The sequence below is a fragment of the Procambarus clarkii genome, chromosome 82 (genome assembly GCF_040958095.1).
Source record: "Procambarus clarkii isolate CNS0578487 chromosome 82, FALCON_Pclarkii_2.0, whole genome shotgun sequence".
Lineage (NCBI taxonomy): Eukaryota > Metazoa > Arthropoda > Malacostraca > Decapoda > Cambaridae > Procambarus > Procambarus clarkii.
This window is the reverse complement of record NC_091231.1, coordinates 8,359,486-8,374,632: the sequence shown is the minus strand read 5'-3', so window position 1 is coordinate 8,374,632 and position 15,147 is coordinate 8,359,486. Positions and strand designations below refer to the sequence as shown.

The following is a 15,147-nucleotide window of genomic DNA, read 5'->3' as shown; positions in this document are numbered from 1 at the left end:
TTGACCCCTCTCCTAACATGCCGTGTTTCCTTGCTCCGTGACCAAAAACTTTTACACTTTCTCAATGTTGTTTTTACGCCTGACGAAGTGAGTGTTCCAGGCTGGCGCGCCTCCTGTTGTGCTGGCCTCACACACTAGTGGTGACCACTGTTCTCAAAGTCTCCGTGTTTAGCTCGCTCAAGGACGGTCATAGACGGGAGACATCTCCCGTCACGCAGGGTGCAGTTGCACCTCCACAGATCTCCACTATCAGCTCTTGATACTGGTGATGGCTCAAAAGGGCCACCACTTACGGGCGATTCATGCCCGTGCCACCTTTTGGGTGGCTTAATCTTCATCTATCATCTTCGACGGTCATATGTTCTACTGCAGCGTTGGGGGGTGTTACGATGGTTCCCCCTAGTGATTAGGGGGAACCATCGGTGGGTTCGCAGCGAACTTCTTCCCTAAAGGGAAGAGGTTTGCTGCGAAGTCCACTCCTCTGGCTCTGCCATTTTTCCCCCGATTCTATGAGCTGGGCTGACCGCGTCCCTGTTGAGGTCCTCAATATCGCTCAATTGCTAGGACTGCACTGCAATAGTCATGCACCATTCTCGTAGCCTGCTGCCGTCCTCTTGTTGTATTCTGCAGTAATCCGGTCAATATTTTCTTCATTAATTTTGTATCAACAAAAATCTGACCTTTCCTCGGGTAGATCATTTGCACATACAAAGAAAAGGACTGGCCCAGGTACTCATTCTTGTAGGACTACTACACTTGGTGCTTCAGTCCATCTATAGTGTATATTGTTTAGTTCGAGTGCTGACCCTTGTGGGACCATTGTCACCCCTGTTTCAATCCTCATACCTTTGCATTTGTCTGGGTTTAAGTCCAGCAGCCACATCTGGGGTGGTGTACCGCAGTCCTCCCTTGTTCCGATTCTTCTCCTTAATCTTGCATCATCAACAGTAGTCAGAGGAACATTAATTACAACAGTACCTACAGTAACGGTACCTACAACAGTAGCTATAACAACAGTAGCTACAATAGAACTCACAGTAACAGACAGGTGGACTACACCAGATAATGTCATAATAATTACCTGCCTCTGTGACTACCTGGTGAGGGTGAGGAGGCTGTTTACCGTATGGGGGGCAGGTGGTGGGGGCAGGTGGTGGGGCAGGTGGTGGGGGCAGGTGGTGGGGGGGGGGAGTTTCAACAACAGGATGTCACACCTGGTCCTCCCCCATAGACAGGTACTGAAGGCATAATAAGGGGTGTGCACGCTTGCGTTTATATATATATCATCATCCACTGCATTGTGTGCTTGCACGCAAACCTGCCTGTGTGGTGGCTTGCGTGTTGTTTATTGTGTGTGTGTGTGTGTGTGTGTGTGTGTGTGTGTGTGTGTGTGTGTGTGTGTGTGTGTGTGTGTGTGTGTGTGTGTGTGTGTGTGTGTTTAATCACCACGATGTGCAGGGTCGAGCTAGGCTCCTGGCCCCGCCTTCCGAACGTTCTTAGATTAATACAATACCATTTCTCACCCTTTAATCATATTTACATTATGTACTTGTTAATCTAATTACCTCCACCAGCCTCTACATCTAACGCTTACCACTTCCTGACAACTCTGATGGTTAATAGACGTATTGACAGCGAGACGTCAGTAAGAAAACGTTCTTATTGACGTCTCTGGGACTCATTTGCGTCTCTAATTCTCACCTCTCGTTTTGATGTTCCTAGCTTACCAACACTCTTACATATAGAGGAACATTGATAACCTTAATAGGGAAAAGATATACACATTTGACGTCAATTTCCCAACGTATGTTTGTGTATATAGAGAGAGCAGCAGTAGTCAGTTGTTTGTGGGTGGGGGGGTGGGGGGATGGGATGGCAGGGCCCTCCCTTCCTAAGTCTGGCAGTCCGCCTCTACCCTACTCTCTCTCTCTCTCTCACTCTCTCTCTTTCTCTCTCTCTCTCTCTCTCTCTCTCTCTCTCTCTCTCTCTCTCTCTCTCTCTCTCTCTCTCTCTCTCTCTCTCTCTCTCTCTCTCTCTCTCTCTCTCTCTCTCTCTCTCTCTCTCTCTCTCTCTCTCTCTCTCTCTCTCTCCCCGCGCCAGCTCTCACCTCGTGGCCCACTGAAGCATGTTGCATGCTGGAGGCACGTGGGTCCCCAGCTGCTGTCGTAGTGGCAGTGATGTACAGGTGTAGGGGGGGGATGTACAGGTGTAGGGGGGATGTACAGGTGTAGGGGGGGATGTACAGGTGTAGGGGGTGGGTGATGTACAGGTGTAGGGGGGATGTACAGGTGTAGGGGGGATGTACAGGTGTAGGGGGGATGATGTACAGGTGTAGCGGTGATGTACAGGTGTAGGGGGGATGTACAGGTGTAGGGGGGATGATGTACAGGTGTAGGGGGTGTACAGGTATAGGGGGGATGTACAGTGTAGGGGGGGGGATGTACAGTTGTAGGGGGGCGGGGGGGTCAATGCCCCCCTCTGCTGGACACTATACACCTCTACCTAAGGACTACATCCCTCGCGCCTTCACCCAACAAACCCTAATCATTCTTTTATGTTTGTTTACACTTATGTAGTTGCAATAATAATAATAATAATAATAATAATAATAATAATAATAATAATAATAATAATAATAATAATAATAATAATAATAATAATAATAATAATAATAATAATAATAATGCAGAAACTACAATGTTGTAGTACTTGAAAATATTCTGGATATCTCCCAGCTCCTTTATCCAACAACTTGAGTTGGACGGTAGAGCGACGGTCTCACTTCATGCAGGTCGGCGTTCAATTCCAGCCCGTCCACAAGTGGTTGGACACCATTCCTTCCCCTCCGTCCCATCCCAAATCCTTATCCTGACCCCTTCCCCAGTGCTACATAGTCGTAACGGCTTGGGGGCGCTTTCCCCGCCTGATAGTTCCCTTCCCAGATCCTCACTCACTCACAGATCCTCTTTGTCGTGTCCACGGTGACGAAGGGGTGTCTTGGGGTCCATAGTTCCTGGTGCTCATGTTTGACTCGAGGTCTGTCAGAGGTATTTCATTTTCATCTATTCAATAATAACTCTGAAAAAAGCTGGATGGTCAATAATCAATCACTGTGTTTTACACATATATTTGTGTTAATAGGCTATGATATAAAAATGTGCTGATTAATAAATTAATTTGAATCATTCCTTACGAAATATACGTCTCGAATGATACAAAAATAATGATAAATCAAAAAAATACATAATAATAATCTATCCCCGTTGGTCTAAGTGGTTGGGCGCCGTCCCTTCACTCTGTCCTCATATACCAGCTCCTTATCCTCATTTTCCAGTTCCTTGTCCTCATATACCAGCTCCTTGTCCTCATATTCCAGTTCCTTGTCCTCATATACCAGGTCCTTGTCTTCATATCCCAGCTCCTTGTCCTCATATCCCAGCTCCTTGTCCTCATATTCCAGTTCCTTGTCCTCATATCCCAGCTCCTTGTCTTCATATCCCAGCTCCTTGTCCTCATATCCCAGCTCCTTGTCCTCATATCCCAGCTCCTTGTCTTCATATCCCAGCTCCTTGTCTTCATATCCCAGTTCCTTGTCCTCTTCACATCTCTTCAAAGTGCTACATCATCACATCGACTAAGCGTTTGGTCTTGATAATTATCCAGCGCAAAAATGCTCTTCCTCTGGCTAAGGACCGATGCTCTTGAATACATTTTCTCGCTCGCTGCGAGTGATCTGGTGTCATAATCTGAGTAAGTTGATGTATCCTGTGTCCCCGTGTCAGCGCTTCCGCCTCGTTTGGAGACGTTAAGGAGCAACTCGATTATCTGATGAATTCCCTCTGATATCTTTTTTGATATCAATTCTAATGAATTTTTTTTTGAACTTTTTTGATATCAATTCTAATGAACCGTGTCAATTGTTCTGCCCATTTGTCAGGATCATCATCTGAAGCTATGCCTGTACACCTGGAGACCTCGTCACGTGTGGGACTCTGGGCTATGGTGGTCCCCTGGGACCCCTAATGACTGTATACCAGTATTAAACGAGGAAGACTGGAGACATCACCATTATGCTTCAAAACCACCCAATCCAACATACGAATGTAGGCAAAATACTGGGACTGAAGATTTGTAGAACAGGAATCAATATTTGGAAATCATGCCCGAAAATCAACAGGAATCATGCCCGAAACGCTTTGCGTAATAGTGGCTTTAGGCATTGTATGTACTAGCCCTATCTATAAATCCATCACTCTTTGTAAAATTCCTGTATGTATGTACCTTACCTAAATAAACATTTGATTTGATTTGATTTATATAAATAGCAGAATAAATAAAGCATAAACAGCCTTAGATACAATGAGAAGATTCTGTAACCTTTAAAGAAAGTTATACAGGGCTCCAGTCCGTACTTCTTCACATCCACCAGTGCTTCTACATAGTTGTAGGCATCCTGCAGTCTTGGGAGACGTTGGGGTTGCGCTCTGGTTGCCTAGGCTGGAGTATCCCCCCAGGGCGCAAAGTCTGGGTAGGTCGCTATGGAGGAGAAGCTGTTACCCATGCAGCAGTTCTCCACGTCGCTGAAATTGTCCAAAGGAAAGGTAAACGCCAATACGCTTGGTTTCACTTGCTGCTCCAGTTCCTCTACATACCTTATAAATAACTAACATGCTAAAACTTCAAGCAGTTCTAAATAAGGCGCAAATCAGAGTTGCAAAACACCGCGTCCACCGTTGTTGTTGTTGTTAAAGATCCGCTACCTGGAACAAAAAGTTCCAAGCAGCACGGGCTATGGTGAGCCCGTAGTGGACGCGTCCACCATATGATCGGACATTCCACGAATCCATGAACATACAATCCCAACATCAAGCAAGCAATCAAGAATGTGGAATATTATCGAAATGTCAAAAAAACAATGTTAAACAGCATGAAACGCCCCACTCCCACAGCTGGTGGCCCAAGAGCTTGGGTCTACACCAGGGGGCAACCATGCTCCACAATTCATCATTCCAAGATGAATTACAGGCCAGGATAATGGAAACCTGCAAACAGAACAGCAAAACATGTATCCAAGCACCTGAGTGTGTATATATGACTGTTATACACCACTGATTTATATAAGTGGTATATCATATTTCAGCATATCCGTATATGCTGAAATACACGTTAATAACCCTTCACACACTCACAGATCCCGGGGAGAATAACTGTGAGAGACTCAAGATACAGCAATTAAAACTGGTCTGTAATCCTTACAAGAGATGTCAACACCCAGAATATGTCTGGCGCCTGACAGCTGGGTGGACAGCGCTTCGGATTCGTAGTCCTGAAGTTCAGGGTTCGATCCCCGGTGGAGGCGGAGACAAATGGGCAAAATGTTTCTTTCACCCTGATGCCCCTGTTTCCTAGCAGTAAATAGGTACTTGGTAGTTAGACAGCTGCTACGTGCTGCTTCCTGGGGGTGTGTAACAGAGAGGAGGCCTGGTCGAGGACCGGGCCGCGGGGACGCTAAGCCCCGAAATCATCTCAAGATAACCTCAAGAACATAACCCAGAGTGAAAGGTGTACATCGGAAGCTCTCAGTCTCCATAGTGTCTCCTCACAAAGATCTACAAATGTCAACCAGGTGATGAACCATGTGATTGGGTTATCATAAGAGCTGCAATCGACCACAAGACAAGAGCTTCAAGTCCCAATAAACCACCAGTTCACCGGAACAAGATCCTCTCTGACCTCCAGAGAAACCGTACGAGATAAGTGCCAAATTAGGCTACTGATTAGCGGTGTAACTCAAAAATTATCTGGTGGGCCGGTAGTGGCCCGGTGGTGGGCCGGTAGTGGGGCATAATACAAGGACAACCGGGACTATACCAACTACTTTTCAAAGGCGAAAAAAATATAATAATAAGCATTAGAGACGAGGCGTCATAAGTGTTTGCCTCACAGATGGTCCCCTACGCACGACGAGCGCTCCGTCCACGCTCAAGTCTCACCTGAAATACGCAATATTACGGGAACATGTCCACAATTCGACGACCTAAAACAATCATTCATCTCGCCAATGAATGAATAACAACACAATAATAATGGTCAGCAAATTCCAATTATACCCGCAGCACAGTAGGCTTCGTTCTTCACCACAATTGCGAGAAATGTCACAATCTAGTACTTCAATACATCCTCCCAAAATCCTGGAACCTGTAGCTAATACGGATGGAGTGTTTACAATATGGACTAGTGTATTACAAAAATATTTTCATTCTGTAATATTGTTGTTAGGCAAGAATCTGAGCCTCAAGAATCATGGGAGCCGGTCGGCCGAGCGGACAGCACACTGGACTTATGATCCTGTGGTCCCGGGTTCGATCCCAGGCACCGACGAGAAATAATGGGCAGAGTTACTTTCACCCTATGCCCCTGTTACCTAGCAGTAAAATAGGTACCTGGGTGTTAGTCAGCTGTCACGGGCTGCTTCCTGGGGGTGGAGGCCTGGTCGAGGACCGGGCCGCGGGGACACTAAAGCCCTGAAATCATCTCAAGATAACCTCAAGATAACCACTCAAGATAACGTCAAGCCTTTTTCATCCTGTAGCGCGTAGTAGGCTTCCTTACACCGTTCCAGTCATGACATCTCTGTCTTTGTAGAGTATAATAGTCACTCTGTGTCCGGCCTCTTCCTTCTCGTCTGCAAACATTTATGTGAAAAAAAACAATGTCCTCTATTAGGTTGTTGACATATTTGAAACAGGATAGGCCCCATCACCGCCCCTTGAGCACCCCCCACTCGATACCCTTCCCCACACTGATGTCTCCCTACTCACTGATGTGTTTGTTTACCTAACAGAGGTAACCTAACAGTGACTAAGGGATAGTGAGGTCTAACTCATTATGCCCCGCCTACTAGCCTTGGTTTTCCTGTTACGATGTTATTTAACTGTGTCTGTGTGTATCTGTTGAATATATTTGCTTGGTTCTCTGTGTCTAAATGTCTACATAGCTATGTCACAGGAAATGACACGTGGGCTTAGAGGATGTGTTTTAGTCAAGTATTTGCTGCTCCCTTCCCTGGAGCATGTGTTGTCCTGTATCCTGATTCTCTTAAAATAGGCGGCCGGGATCGAACCCTGGTCCCTAGGTTCACGAGTTAAGAGCGCTGTCCACTTAGCCAGCCAGCCCCCACTGGCTGTGTGTGTGTGTGTGTGTGTGTGTGTGTGTGTGTGTGTGTGTGTGTGTGTGTGTGTGTGTGTGTGAAACGTTGGCAACTGGCACCACCAGCGCCAGTTGCCAGAGTATGGCAACTCCACTGGTGGCACTAATAATATTTATGACAATTTAAACGACTGATTATGCGGCTACCGGTGGAGTAATGTTTGAATCAAATGCTTCGTCTACCGGCATGTTTAAACCCAGCTGTGTTAGGGAAATAGTTATAAAATGTAAATAAACAGATGGGGGAAGAGTGTCTGAGCCTCACACCAAACCTAACCAAGCCTACTTAACTTTAACCAAGACTAATCTAACTTAACTAAGGCTAATTAAACTTAATGAAGCCTAATCAAACCTAACCCAGCCTAAAAATTATCTAGCCTCACAAAACTAAATTAGCCAAGCCTAACGTGAATTAAACTTTTATTTATAAAGAAGGTATACACAGTTTGATCACATTATTGGAATATACATAAATTACATTCAAATTAGGATCAACTTGTAATTTTACGAACATAGATGCAATAATAAGTTTGGTATATTCTCAAAGTCATTGAATCGTACAGTGATTTTCTGATCTTTAAAATACCGATAATGAGACACGTACAAAAATTCAGATACACAGCCTCAAGTACAAATAGGCTGCCACCCTTTAAGACGACCAGGAGGTAATTACAGGTAGGTGATGGCTCACAGGTAATGCCAAACCAGCACTGAAGGCTTTGCAGTGACGGAGTGGACGAATGGGAGGTCGCAGACTACTCTCCTTCGACCTTCATTGTAGGAGGGGAGGTGGGTGGATGTGGGGGTGTGCGGGGGATAGGGCAACGTCAGCTCCCCCCTCTCTGTCTGTCTGTCTGTCTGTCTGTCTGTCTGTCTGTCTGTCTGTCTGTCTGTCTGTCTGTCTGTCTGTCTGTCTGTCTGTCTGTCTGTCTGTCTGTCTGTCTGTCTGTCTGTCTGCCTCACGCGACATCATTGATGACCTCCAGTTTAGGTGATAGGTTACCAGGCAGATATTGACTGTGTGCGTCATTGCTATACCTTCCCCCTGCACACACGCATCCCTTCTTCCTTGTCTTGCTGCTGCTGCTGCTGCTGCTATAGCTGCCACTGCTGATGCTGTTGCTGCTGCAATTGCTGCTGAACTACGACAGCGCTTCCAGCAGCCACTGCTCATCGCTTCCTGGAGGCTATGGGTCGGGGATTACTATCAGTCGGGAAAAATGAAAGGGAGTATAATATGAACCTTCAAGACCTGGGATGCAGGCTAACCATAGGCTCCCGTGCTTCTTGCCCCGCTCCTGTGCCAGGTAAGTTACGGGCTCACCATAGCCCGTGCTACTTGCCCCGCTCCTGTGCCAGGTAAGTTACGGGCTCACCATAGCCCGTGCTACTTGCCCCGCTCCTGTGCCAGGTAAGTTACGGGCTCCCCATAGCCCGTGCTACTTGCCCCGCTCCTGTGCCAGGTAAGTTACGGGCTCCCCATAGCCCGTGCTACTTGCCCCGCTCCTGTGCCAGGTAAGTTACGGGCTCCCCATAGCCCGTGCTACTTGCCCCGCTCCTGTGCCAGGTAAGTTACGGGCTCCCCATAGCCCGTGCTACTTGCCCCGCTCCTGTGCCAGGTAAGTTACGGGCTCCCCATAGCCCGTGCTACTTGGAACTTGTTCCGAGTAGCTGAATCTATAACACCAACAACAACACCTGAGCACTCTTGGATGGCACTCTTGAAAACACTGGTTCCATCTTGTTATTACTTGGTCTTCAGGTCCCCATTGAAGGCAGGTGTGACAGCAGAGCTAGAGGCATGCAGAGCACTTTCACTACATACCTCTAGCAGTAAAATAGAAAGAAGCGGTGAGGCAGTTTGAGTGATTTCACCGCTTAATACTAGCGGTGAAATCACTTAAACTGCTCCTTGGAAAAAGATGACGAGAGAGAGATCTATTAATATTCACGTGGAAAATAGTAGAAGGTCAGGTGCAAAACTTCCTGCCACAAAGAAACTTCAATATACTTTATTGAGAGAGATGGTAGGAAGTGTACAAATAAATCGAATGGAAAGTCGGGGCTCCATAGTGTAAGTCGAGGCTCCATAGTGTTAGTCGAGGCTCCATAGTGTAAGTCGGGGCTCCATAGACACAATTATAGTCCAGTGTAAACATTAGACACTCATGAGTCTCCAGCCAACAAAGGTAAGAAATTCTGCTGAAACGAGACAAGAAACTTTCAAGAGAGAAAATTAAAAAAAAAAAACTCCTTGAATTGCCAGATCAGCCTGGCTGTGGCAGCTGTATCGCCCTGCGGACTTCAAACACGAACAGCTTTATGGAACACGCAATCACCAGGGAAGACTGATCCCAGGCCAGGCTGCGATTGAACTAGTGAAATCGTCCACAGGTAAACCACAGGCAGCACCTCCAGCAGCAAATTCTTACAAAGCCCTCCAGAGCAGGAGCTCTTAACGGGGGGTATCCATACCCTTTGGGGAGGGTATGGATACCCTCCAAAGGGTATGGATACCCTCCAAAGGGTATGGATACCCTTGTTTACATACCCCCAAAGGGTATGTAAACAAATATTTGGGCATGATTATATTTACTTATGATTTATTTTACAGCTGTGGTGTTCCTAACTATCCATAGGCAAATTAAGACTAAATAATGACATCCTTTGAAGTCCTATTGATACCCATTAAGACTGACTGGGCTGATGATTACGACAGTCTGGTGAAGGGGGGAATGGGGGGACATATTGAGTAACCCATTGAAGGTCTGTGTTCGTAAATAGGTCAAGAACCCCTTTGGAAGAGGCAGCAGGGTAGTGGGTCCATTAGCGAGCCTTCCCACAGAGCCTCGTGCAGAAACTAGGAAGGGACGAGGCGGTGGTCGGGGGCTAGGAAGGGACGGGGCGGTGGACGGGGGCTAGGAAGGGACAGGGACCCCGGTGGACAGTGCTTTTCTCAACAGTAGGTGGCGTGCCTGCTGTAGCCGTCTCATGGATTACTGATACACCGTCTATATACACATTGAGTTGTGAGTCATACCCACCCCTCCTATCCCGCAGACAACACCTCCTATCCCGCAGGCAACACCTCCTATCCCGCAGGCAACACCTCCTATCCCGCAGGCAACACCTCCTATCCCGCAGGCAACACCTATCCTGCAGGCAACACCTCCTATCCCGCAGGCAACACCTCCTATCCCGCAGGCAACACCTCCTATCCCGCAGGCAACACCTATCCTGCAGGCAACACCTCCTATCCCGCAGGCAACACCTCCTATCCTGCAGGCAACACCTCCTATCCCGCAGGCAACACCTCCTATCCCGCAGGCAACGCCTCCTATCCCGCAGGCAACACCTCCTATCCCGCAGGCAACACCTCCTCTATCCTGCAGGCAACACCTCCTATCCCGCAGGCAACACCTCCTCTATCCCGCAGGCAACACCTCCTCTATCCTGCAGGCAACACTTCCTATCCCGCAGGCAACACCTCCTCTATCCTGCAGGCAACACCTCCTATCCCGCAGGCAACACTTCCTATCCCGCAGGCAACACCTCCTCTATCCTGCAGGCAACACCTCCTATCCCGCAGGCAACACCTCCTCTATCCCGCAGGCAACACTTCCTATCCCGCAGGCAACACCTCCTCTATCCCGCAGGCAACACTTCCTATCCCGCAGGCAACACCTCCTCTATCCTGCAGGCAATACCTCCTATCCCGCAGGCAACACCTATCCCGCAGGCAACACCTCCTATCCCCCAGGCAACACCTATCCTGCAGGCAACACCTCCTCTCCCGCAGGCAACACCTCCTATCCCGCAGGCAACACCTCCTATCCCGCAGGCAACACCTCCTATCCTGCAGGCAACACCTCCTCTATCCTGCAGGCAACACCTCTATCCTGCAGGCAACACCTCCTATCCCGCAGGCAACACCTCCTATCCCGCAGGCAACACCTCCTATCCTGCAGGCAACACCTCCTATCCTGCAGGCAACACCTCCTCTATCCTGCAGGCCACACCTCCTATCCTGCAGGCCACACCTCCTATCCTGCAGGCAACACCTCCTATCCCGCAGGTAACACCTCCTATCCCGCAGGCAACACCTCCTCTATCCTGCAGGCAACACCTCCTATCCCGCAGGCAACACCTCCTATCCCGCAGGCAACACCTCCTATCCTGCAGGCAACACCTCCTATCCCGCAGGCAACACCTCCTATCCTGCAGGCAACACCTCCTATCCCGCAGGCCACACCTCCTATCCTGCAGGCAACACCTCCTATCCCGCAGGCAACACCTCCTATCCCGCAGGCAACACCTCCTATCCCGCAGGCCACACCTCCTATCCTGCAGGCAACACCTCCTATCCCGCAGGCAACACCTCCTATCCCGCAGGCAACACCTCCTATCCCGCAGGCAACACCTCCTATCCGGCAGGCAACACCTCCTCTCCCGCAGGCAACACCTCCTATCCTGCAGGCAACACCTCCTATCCCGCAGGCCACACCTCCTATCCTGCAGGCAACACCTCCTATCCTGCAGGCAACACCTCCTCTCCCGCAGGCAACACCTCCTATCCTGCAGGCAACACCTCCTATCCCGCAGGCCACACCTCCTATCCTGCAGGCAACACCTCCTATCCTGGAAGCCACACCTCCTATCCTGCAGGCAACACCTCCTCTCCCGCAGGCAACACCTCCTATCCCGCAGGCCACACCTCCTATCCTGCAGGCAACACCTCCTATCCTGGAAGCCACACCTCCTATCCTGCAGGCCACATCTCTTCCATTCCTTTAGCCACTATTGTTGGTTGAGTGGGAACAGTACATCCACCCTGGTGGCCTGGGTTCGAATCCTTGAGGAGGGGGGAAGAAAGATACCTGCTGTATCCAAATAAAGCAAGACAATAGCAGAGATACCTTGTTTTTTTTCTGAATGTATGTTCTTTGAGATTAGCATCAAGTGATGTCCTTGAGAGAGGAGCCATCATTACTGAAGCAGGGTGGCCCTGGCCAGCCGGCTGCTTGCTAGGTATATGGATCACCATCGAATGGACCCAGAGGCAGGTCCGGGGGCGTGAGACTTCACCTCCTCCCTGCATCTGCCATTGTCGCTGCCACCACACTGGTGACACTGCATCAATGCCTCTGTAAATGTGTGCCCTTGTGTGTGTACTCACCTAGTTGTGTTTGCAGGGGTTGAGCTCTGGCTCATTGGACCCGCCTCTCAACCGCCAATCAACAGATGTACAGGTTCCTGAGCCTATGGGGCTCTATCATATCTACACTTGAAACTGTGTATGGAGTCAGCCTCCACCACATCGCTTCCTAATGCATTCCATTCCGTGTGTGTGTGTGTGTGTGTGTGTGTGTGTGTGTGTGTGTGTGTGTGTGTGTGTGTGTGTGTGTGTGTGTGTGTGTGTGTGTGTGTGTGTGTGTGTGTGTGTGTGTGTGTGTGTGTGTTTATATAAGACTGTATTCTGGGGGTGACTTGAGGGTTGTACGCTAAGCTGGTTCATAGCCTATACACATTAGGTTTCTCTAGGGCTGTAAGTCAAGTTGGGGATTATACTTTGGGGTATACATTATACTTTGGGGTATATTTGAGTGTGTCTTAATACCTACATCTACCTCTCAAGCTGGATCAGGGCGAGACACCACCTCTATACTATATATAGTATAGTTATATATAGTCTATATATAATTCTGAAGGAGCATGGAAAAATCTACAACAGACTTAAGAATAATTCTAAGCTGTGCTAATCCAAATTTAGTACATGTACTCTACAAGTTTTAATACAATTAGTACTCTTTATATAACAGGTCCCTTGGAAAGGATTGAGATTCCACTGTAATGGAGAAAGGTTAATAGGATGGTTCTATATTCCCTCCAACATATAGCGTTCTATACCAGTGTTTTCCTGTACAATTATGGCAGTTGGAAGAGTGATCCTGCACAGACTTAAGTAGAAAGGTGGGCTCTTTTTGTCCCCAAATATTTGTATTCTTAGAAGTGGCGGGATCCACCTTGCTAACGTCTCCTGTCCCGTCTCCTGCCCCGTCTCCTGCCCCGTCTCCTGCCCCGTCTCCTACCCCGTCTCCTGCCCCGTCTCCTGCCCCGTCTCCTGTCCCGTCTCCTACCCCGTCTCCTACCCCGTCTCCTGCTCCGTCTCCTGTCCCGTCTCCTGCCCCGTCTCCTGTCCCGTCTCCTACCCCGTCTCCTACCCCGTCTCCTGCTCCGTCTCCTGTCCCGTCTCCTGCCCCGTCTCCTGCTCCGTCTCCTGCCCCGTCTCCTGCCCCGTCTCCTGCCCCGTCTCCTGCCCCGTCTCCTACCCCGTCTCCTGCCCCGTCTCCTGCCCCGTCTCCTGCCCCGTCTCCTGCCCCGTCTCCTGCTCCGTCTCTTGCCCCGTCTCCTACCCCGTCTCCTGCCCCGTCTCCTACCCCGTCTCCTGCCCCGTCTCCTACCCCGTCTCCTGCACCGTCTCCTGCCCCGTCTCCTACCCCGTCTCCTGCACCGTCTCCTACCCCGTCTCCTGCCCCGTCTCCTACCCCGTCTCCTGCTCCGTCTCCTGCCCCGTCTCCTACCCCGTCTCCTACCCCGTCTCCTGCTCCGTCTCCTGCCCCGTCTCCTGCCCCGTCTCCTGCCCCGTCTCCTGCCCCGTCTCCTGCCCCGTCTCCTGCTCCGTCTCCTTCCCCGTCTCCTGTCCCGTCTCCTGCCCCGTCTCCTGCTCCGTCTCCTTCCCCGTCTCCTGCCCCGTCTCCTGTCCCGTCTCCTCTCAAACCTCGAACAAACAGACATTTACATTTATAAGTGTGAAGGGGGTACCTGGGTGCACCGGGCCTCTTCCTCCCCTCTCCCCCCTCTCCCCCGCTCTTCACCCCATCTTCCCCTTGACCTATCCCTCCCTCTCCCCTTGGTCTATCTCCTTCGTCCCTCCCCTCATCCTCCCAATCCCCCCCCCCCCTGCTTCCCCCATCTCTCCTTTCTCTCAGAAAATTTATTTTTAAGAAGCACTGAAACAACTGTATGGGTCAGTAAGAAAATATTTTTTTTATTAATACATTAAGTACTTACATTACTATGATCACTAAAAACTCTAGGGAAATCACACCAAAAATTTCACACTTGACTCTACGAAAGTTGCACTTGTAGGGGGGCCTATTTAAAAGTTAGTATTTCTTGAAGCATTCGTTATTTATTCGTTAGAGATAATTTTACTCACCTGTGTCCATGATTACCTAACAGGCACAAATCTTAGAGGGAGAGTTCAATGCCAGCTTCCCCGACACCCAGACCCGAGACGGCCACACCACATCGTGGGCTGCTTAACCCAGTGATGTTCAGTATCTTGATGGCAATCTTGTGAAGGTCAGGAGATGCAATCACTCACGAAGCTTGTAAGCTTCCCCGATGACCTCGTAGAAAGTGAAGGTGGTGAAGAAGCACAACCAGCTATGAACAGCATAAGACACAAGGCCTATACTCCGATCATACAGCTAAAATTATATATTGCTCTATTATACAAGATCCTGCCTGCAAAATACAACTCTCTCCATCCATGATGTAGAATTCAATAGGGGCAGCAGGCTACCTTGAGGTTATCTTGAGGTGCTTCCGGGGCTTAGCGTCCCCGCGACCCGGTCGTCGACCAGGTTGCTGGACTGATCAACCAGGCTGTTGGACGCGGCTGCTCGCAGCCTGACGTATGAGTCACAGCCTGGTTGATCAGGTATCCTTTAGGCTTGAAAAACTTAGCTACACTTATGTACGAGTAAAGAGACGGAGAAAAACTTGTCTTCTACAAGAAAAATTTCTTAAGCAATTACAATACCTGAAGGAACGAGCAGGCAGCATACATAAATTAATGGAAGATATTCCCGGACACAACTCGGGACTAACTTGGGACTTCCGGTATCACGCAGTCAGGTCTATTCTTGCCTC

The 15,147-nt window shown here is 49.1% G+C and overlaps 2 protein-coding genes across 2 annotated transcripts; both read left to right on the top strand.

Annotated features, from left to right (window-relative positions):
* Positions 1–4,538: 4,538 nt before the first annotated feature.
* Positions 4,539–12,003, top strand: LOC138358118 (MAGE-like protein 2). The gene is made up of 3 exons (XM_069315620.1): positions 4,539–4,601; positions 10,270–10,536; positions 11,329–12,003. Exons 1-3 carry the CDS (start codon positions 4,539–4,541, stop codon positions 12,001–12,003), a joined length of 1,005 nt encoding a protein of 334 aa, XP_069171721.1.
* A 238-nt stretch (positions 12,004–12,241) lies between these two features.
* On the top strand, positions 12,242–14,535 carry LOC138358117 (keratinocyte proline-rich protein-like). Its single transcript, XM_069315619.1, has 3 exons — positions 12,242–12,282; positions 13,217–14,027; positions 14,452–14,535. The coding sequence occupies exons 1-3, from the start codon at positions 12,242–12,244 to the stop codon at positions 14,533–14,535; spliced, it is 936 nt and encodes a 311-aa protein (XP_069171720.1).
* The last annotated feature ends 612 nt before the right edge of the window (positions 14,536–15,147 follow it).

Bases quoted from the DNA above. Each gene is read 5' to 3' on its own strand.
- LOC138358118 (XM_069315620.1), top strand. From the start codon at position 4,539: ATGGAGGAGAAGCTGTTACCCATGCAGCAGTTCTCCACGTCGCTGAAA. The intron at 4,602-10,269 runs GTAAACGCCAAT...CCTATCCCGCAG, and splicing joins TGAAATTGTCCAAAGGAAAG to ACAACACCTCCTATCCCGCA. The intron at 10,537-11,328 runs GCAACGCCTCCT...TCTATCCTGCAG, and splicing joins CAACACCTCCTATCCCGCAG to GCAACACCTCCTATCCCGCA.
- LOC138358117 (XM_069315619.1), top strand. From the start codon at position 12,242: ATGGATCACCATCGAATGGACCCAGAGGCAGGTCCGGGGGC. The intron at 12,283-13,216 runs GTGAGACTTCAC...TTGTATTCTTAG, and splicing joins CCAGAGGCAGGTCCGGGGGC to AAGTGGCGGGATCCACCTTG. The intron at 14,028-14,451 runs GTACCTGGGTGC...ATTACCTAACAG, and splicing joins CATTTATAAGTGTGAAGGGG to GCACAAATCTTAGAGGGAGA.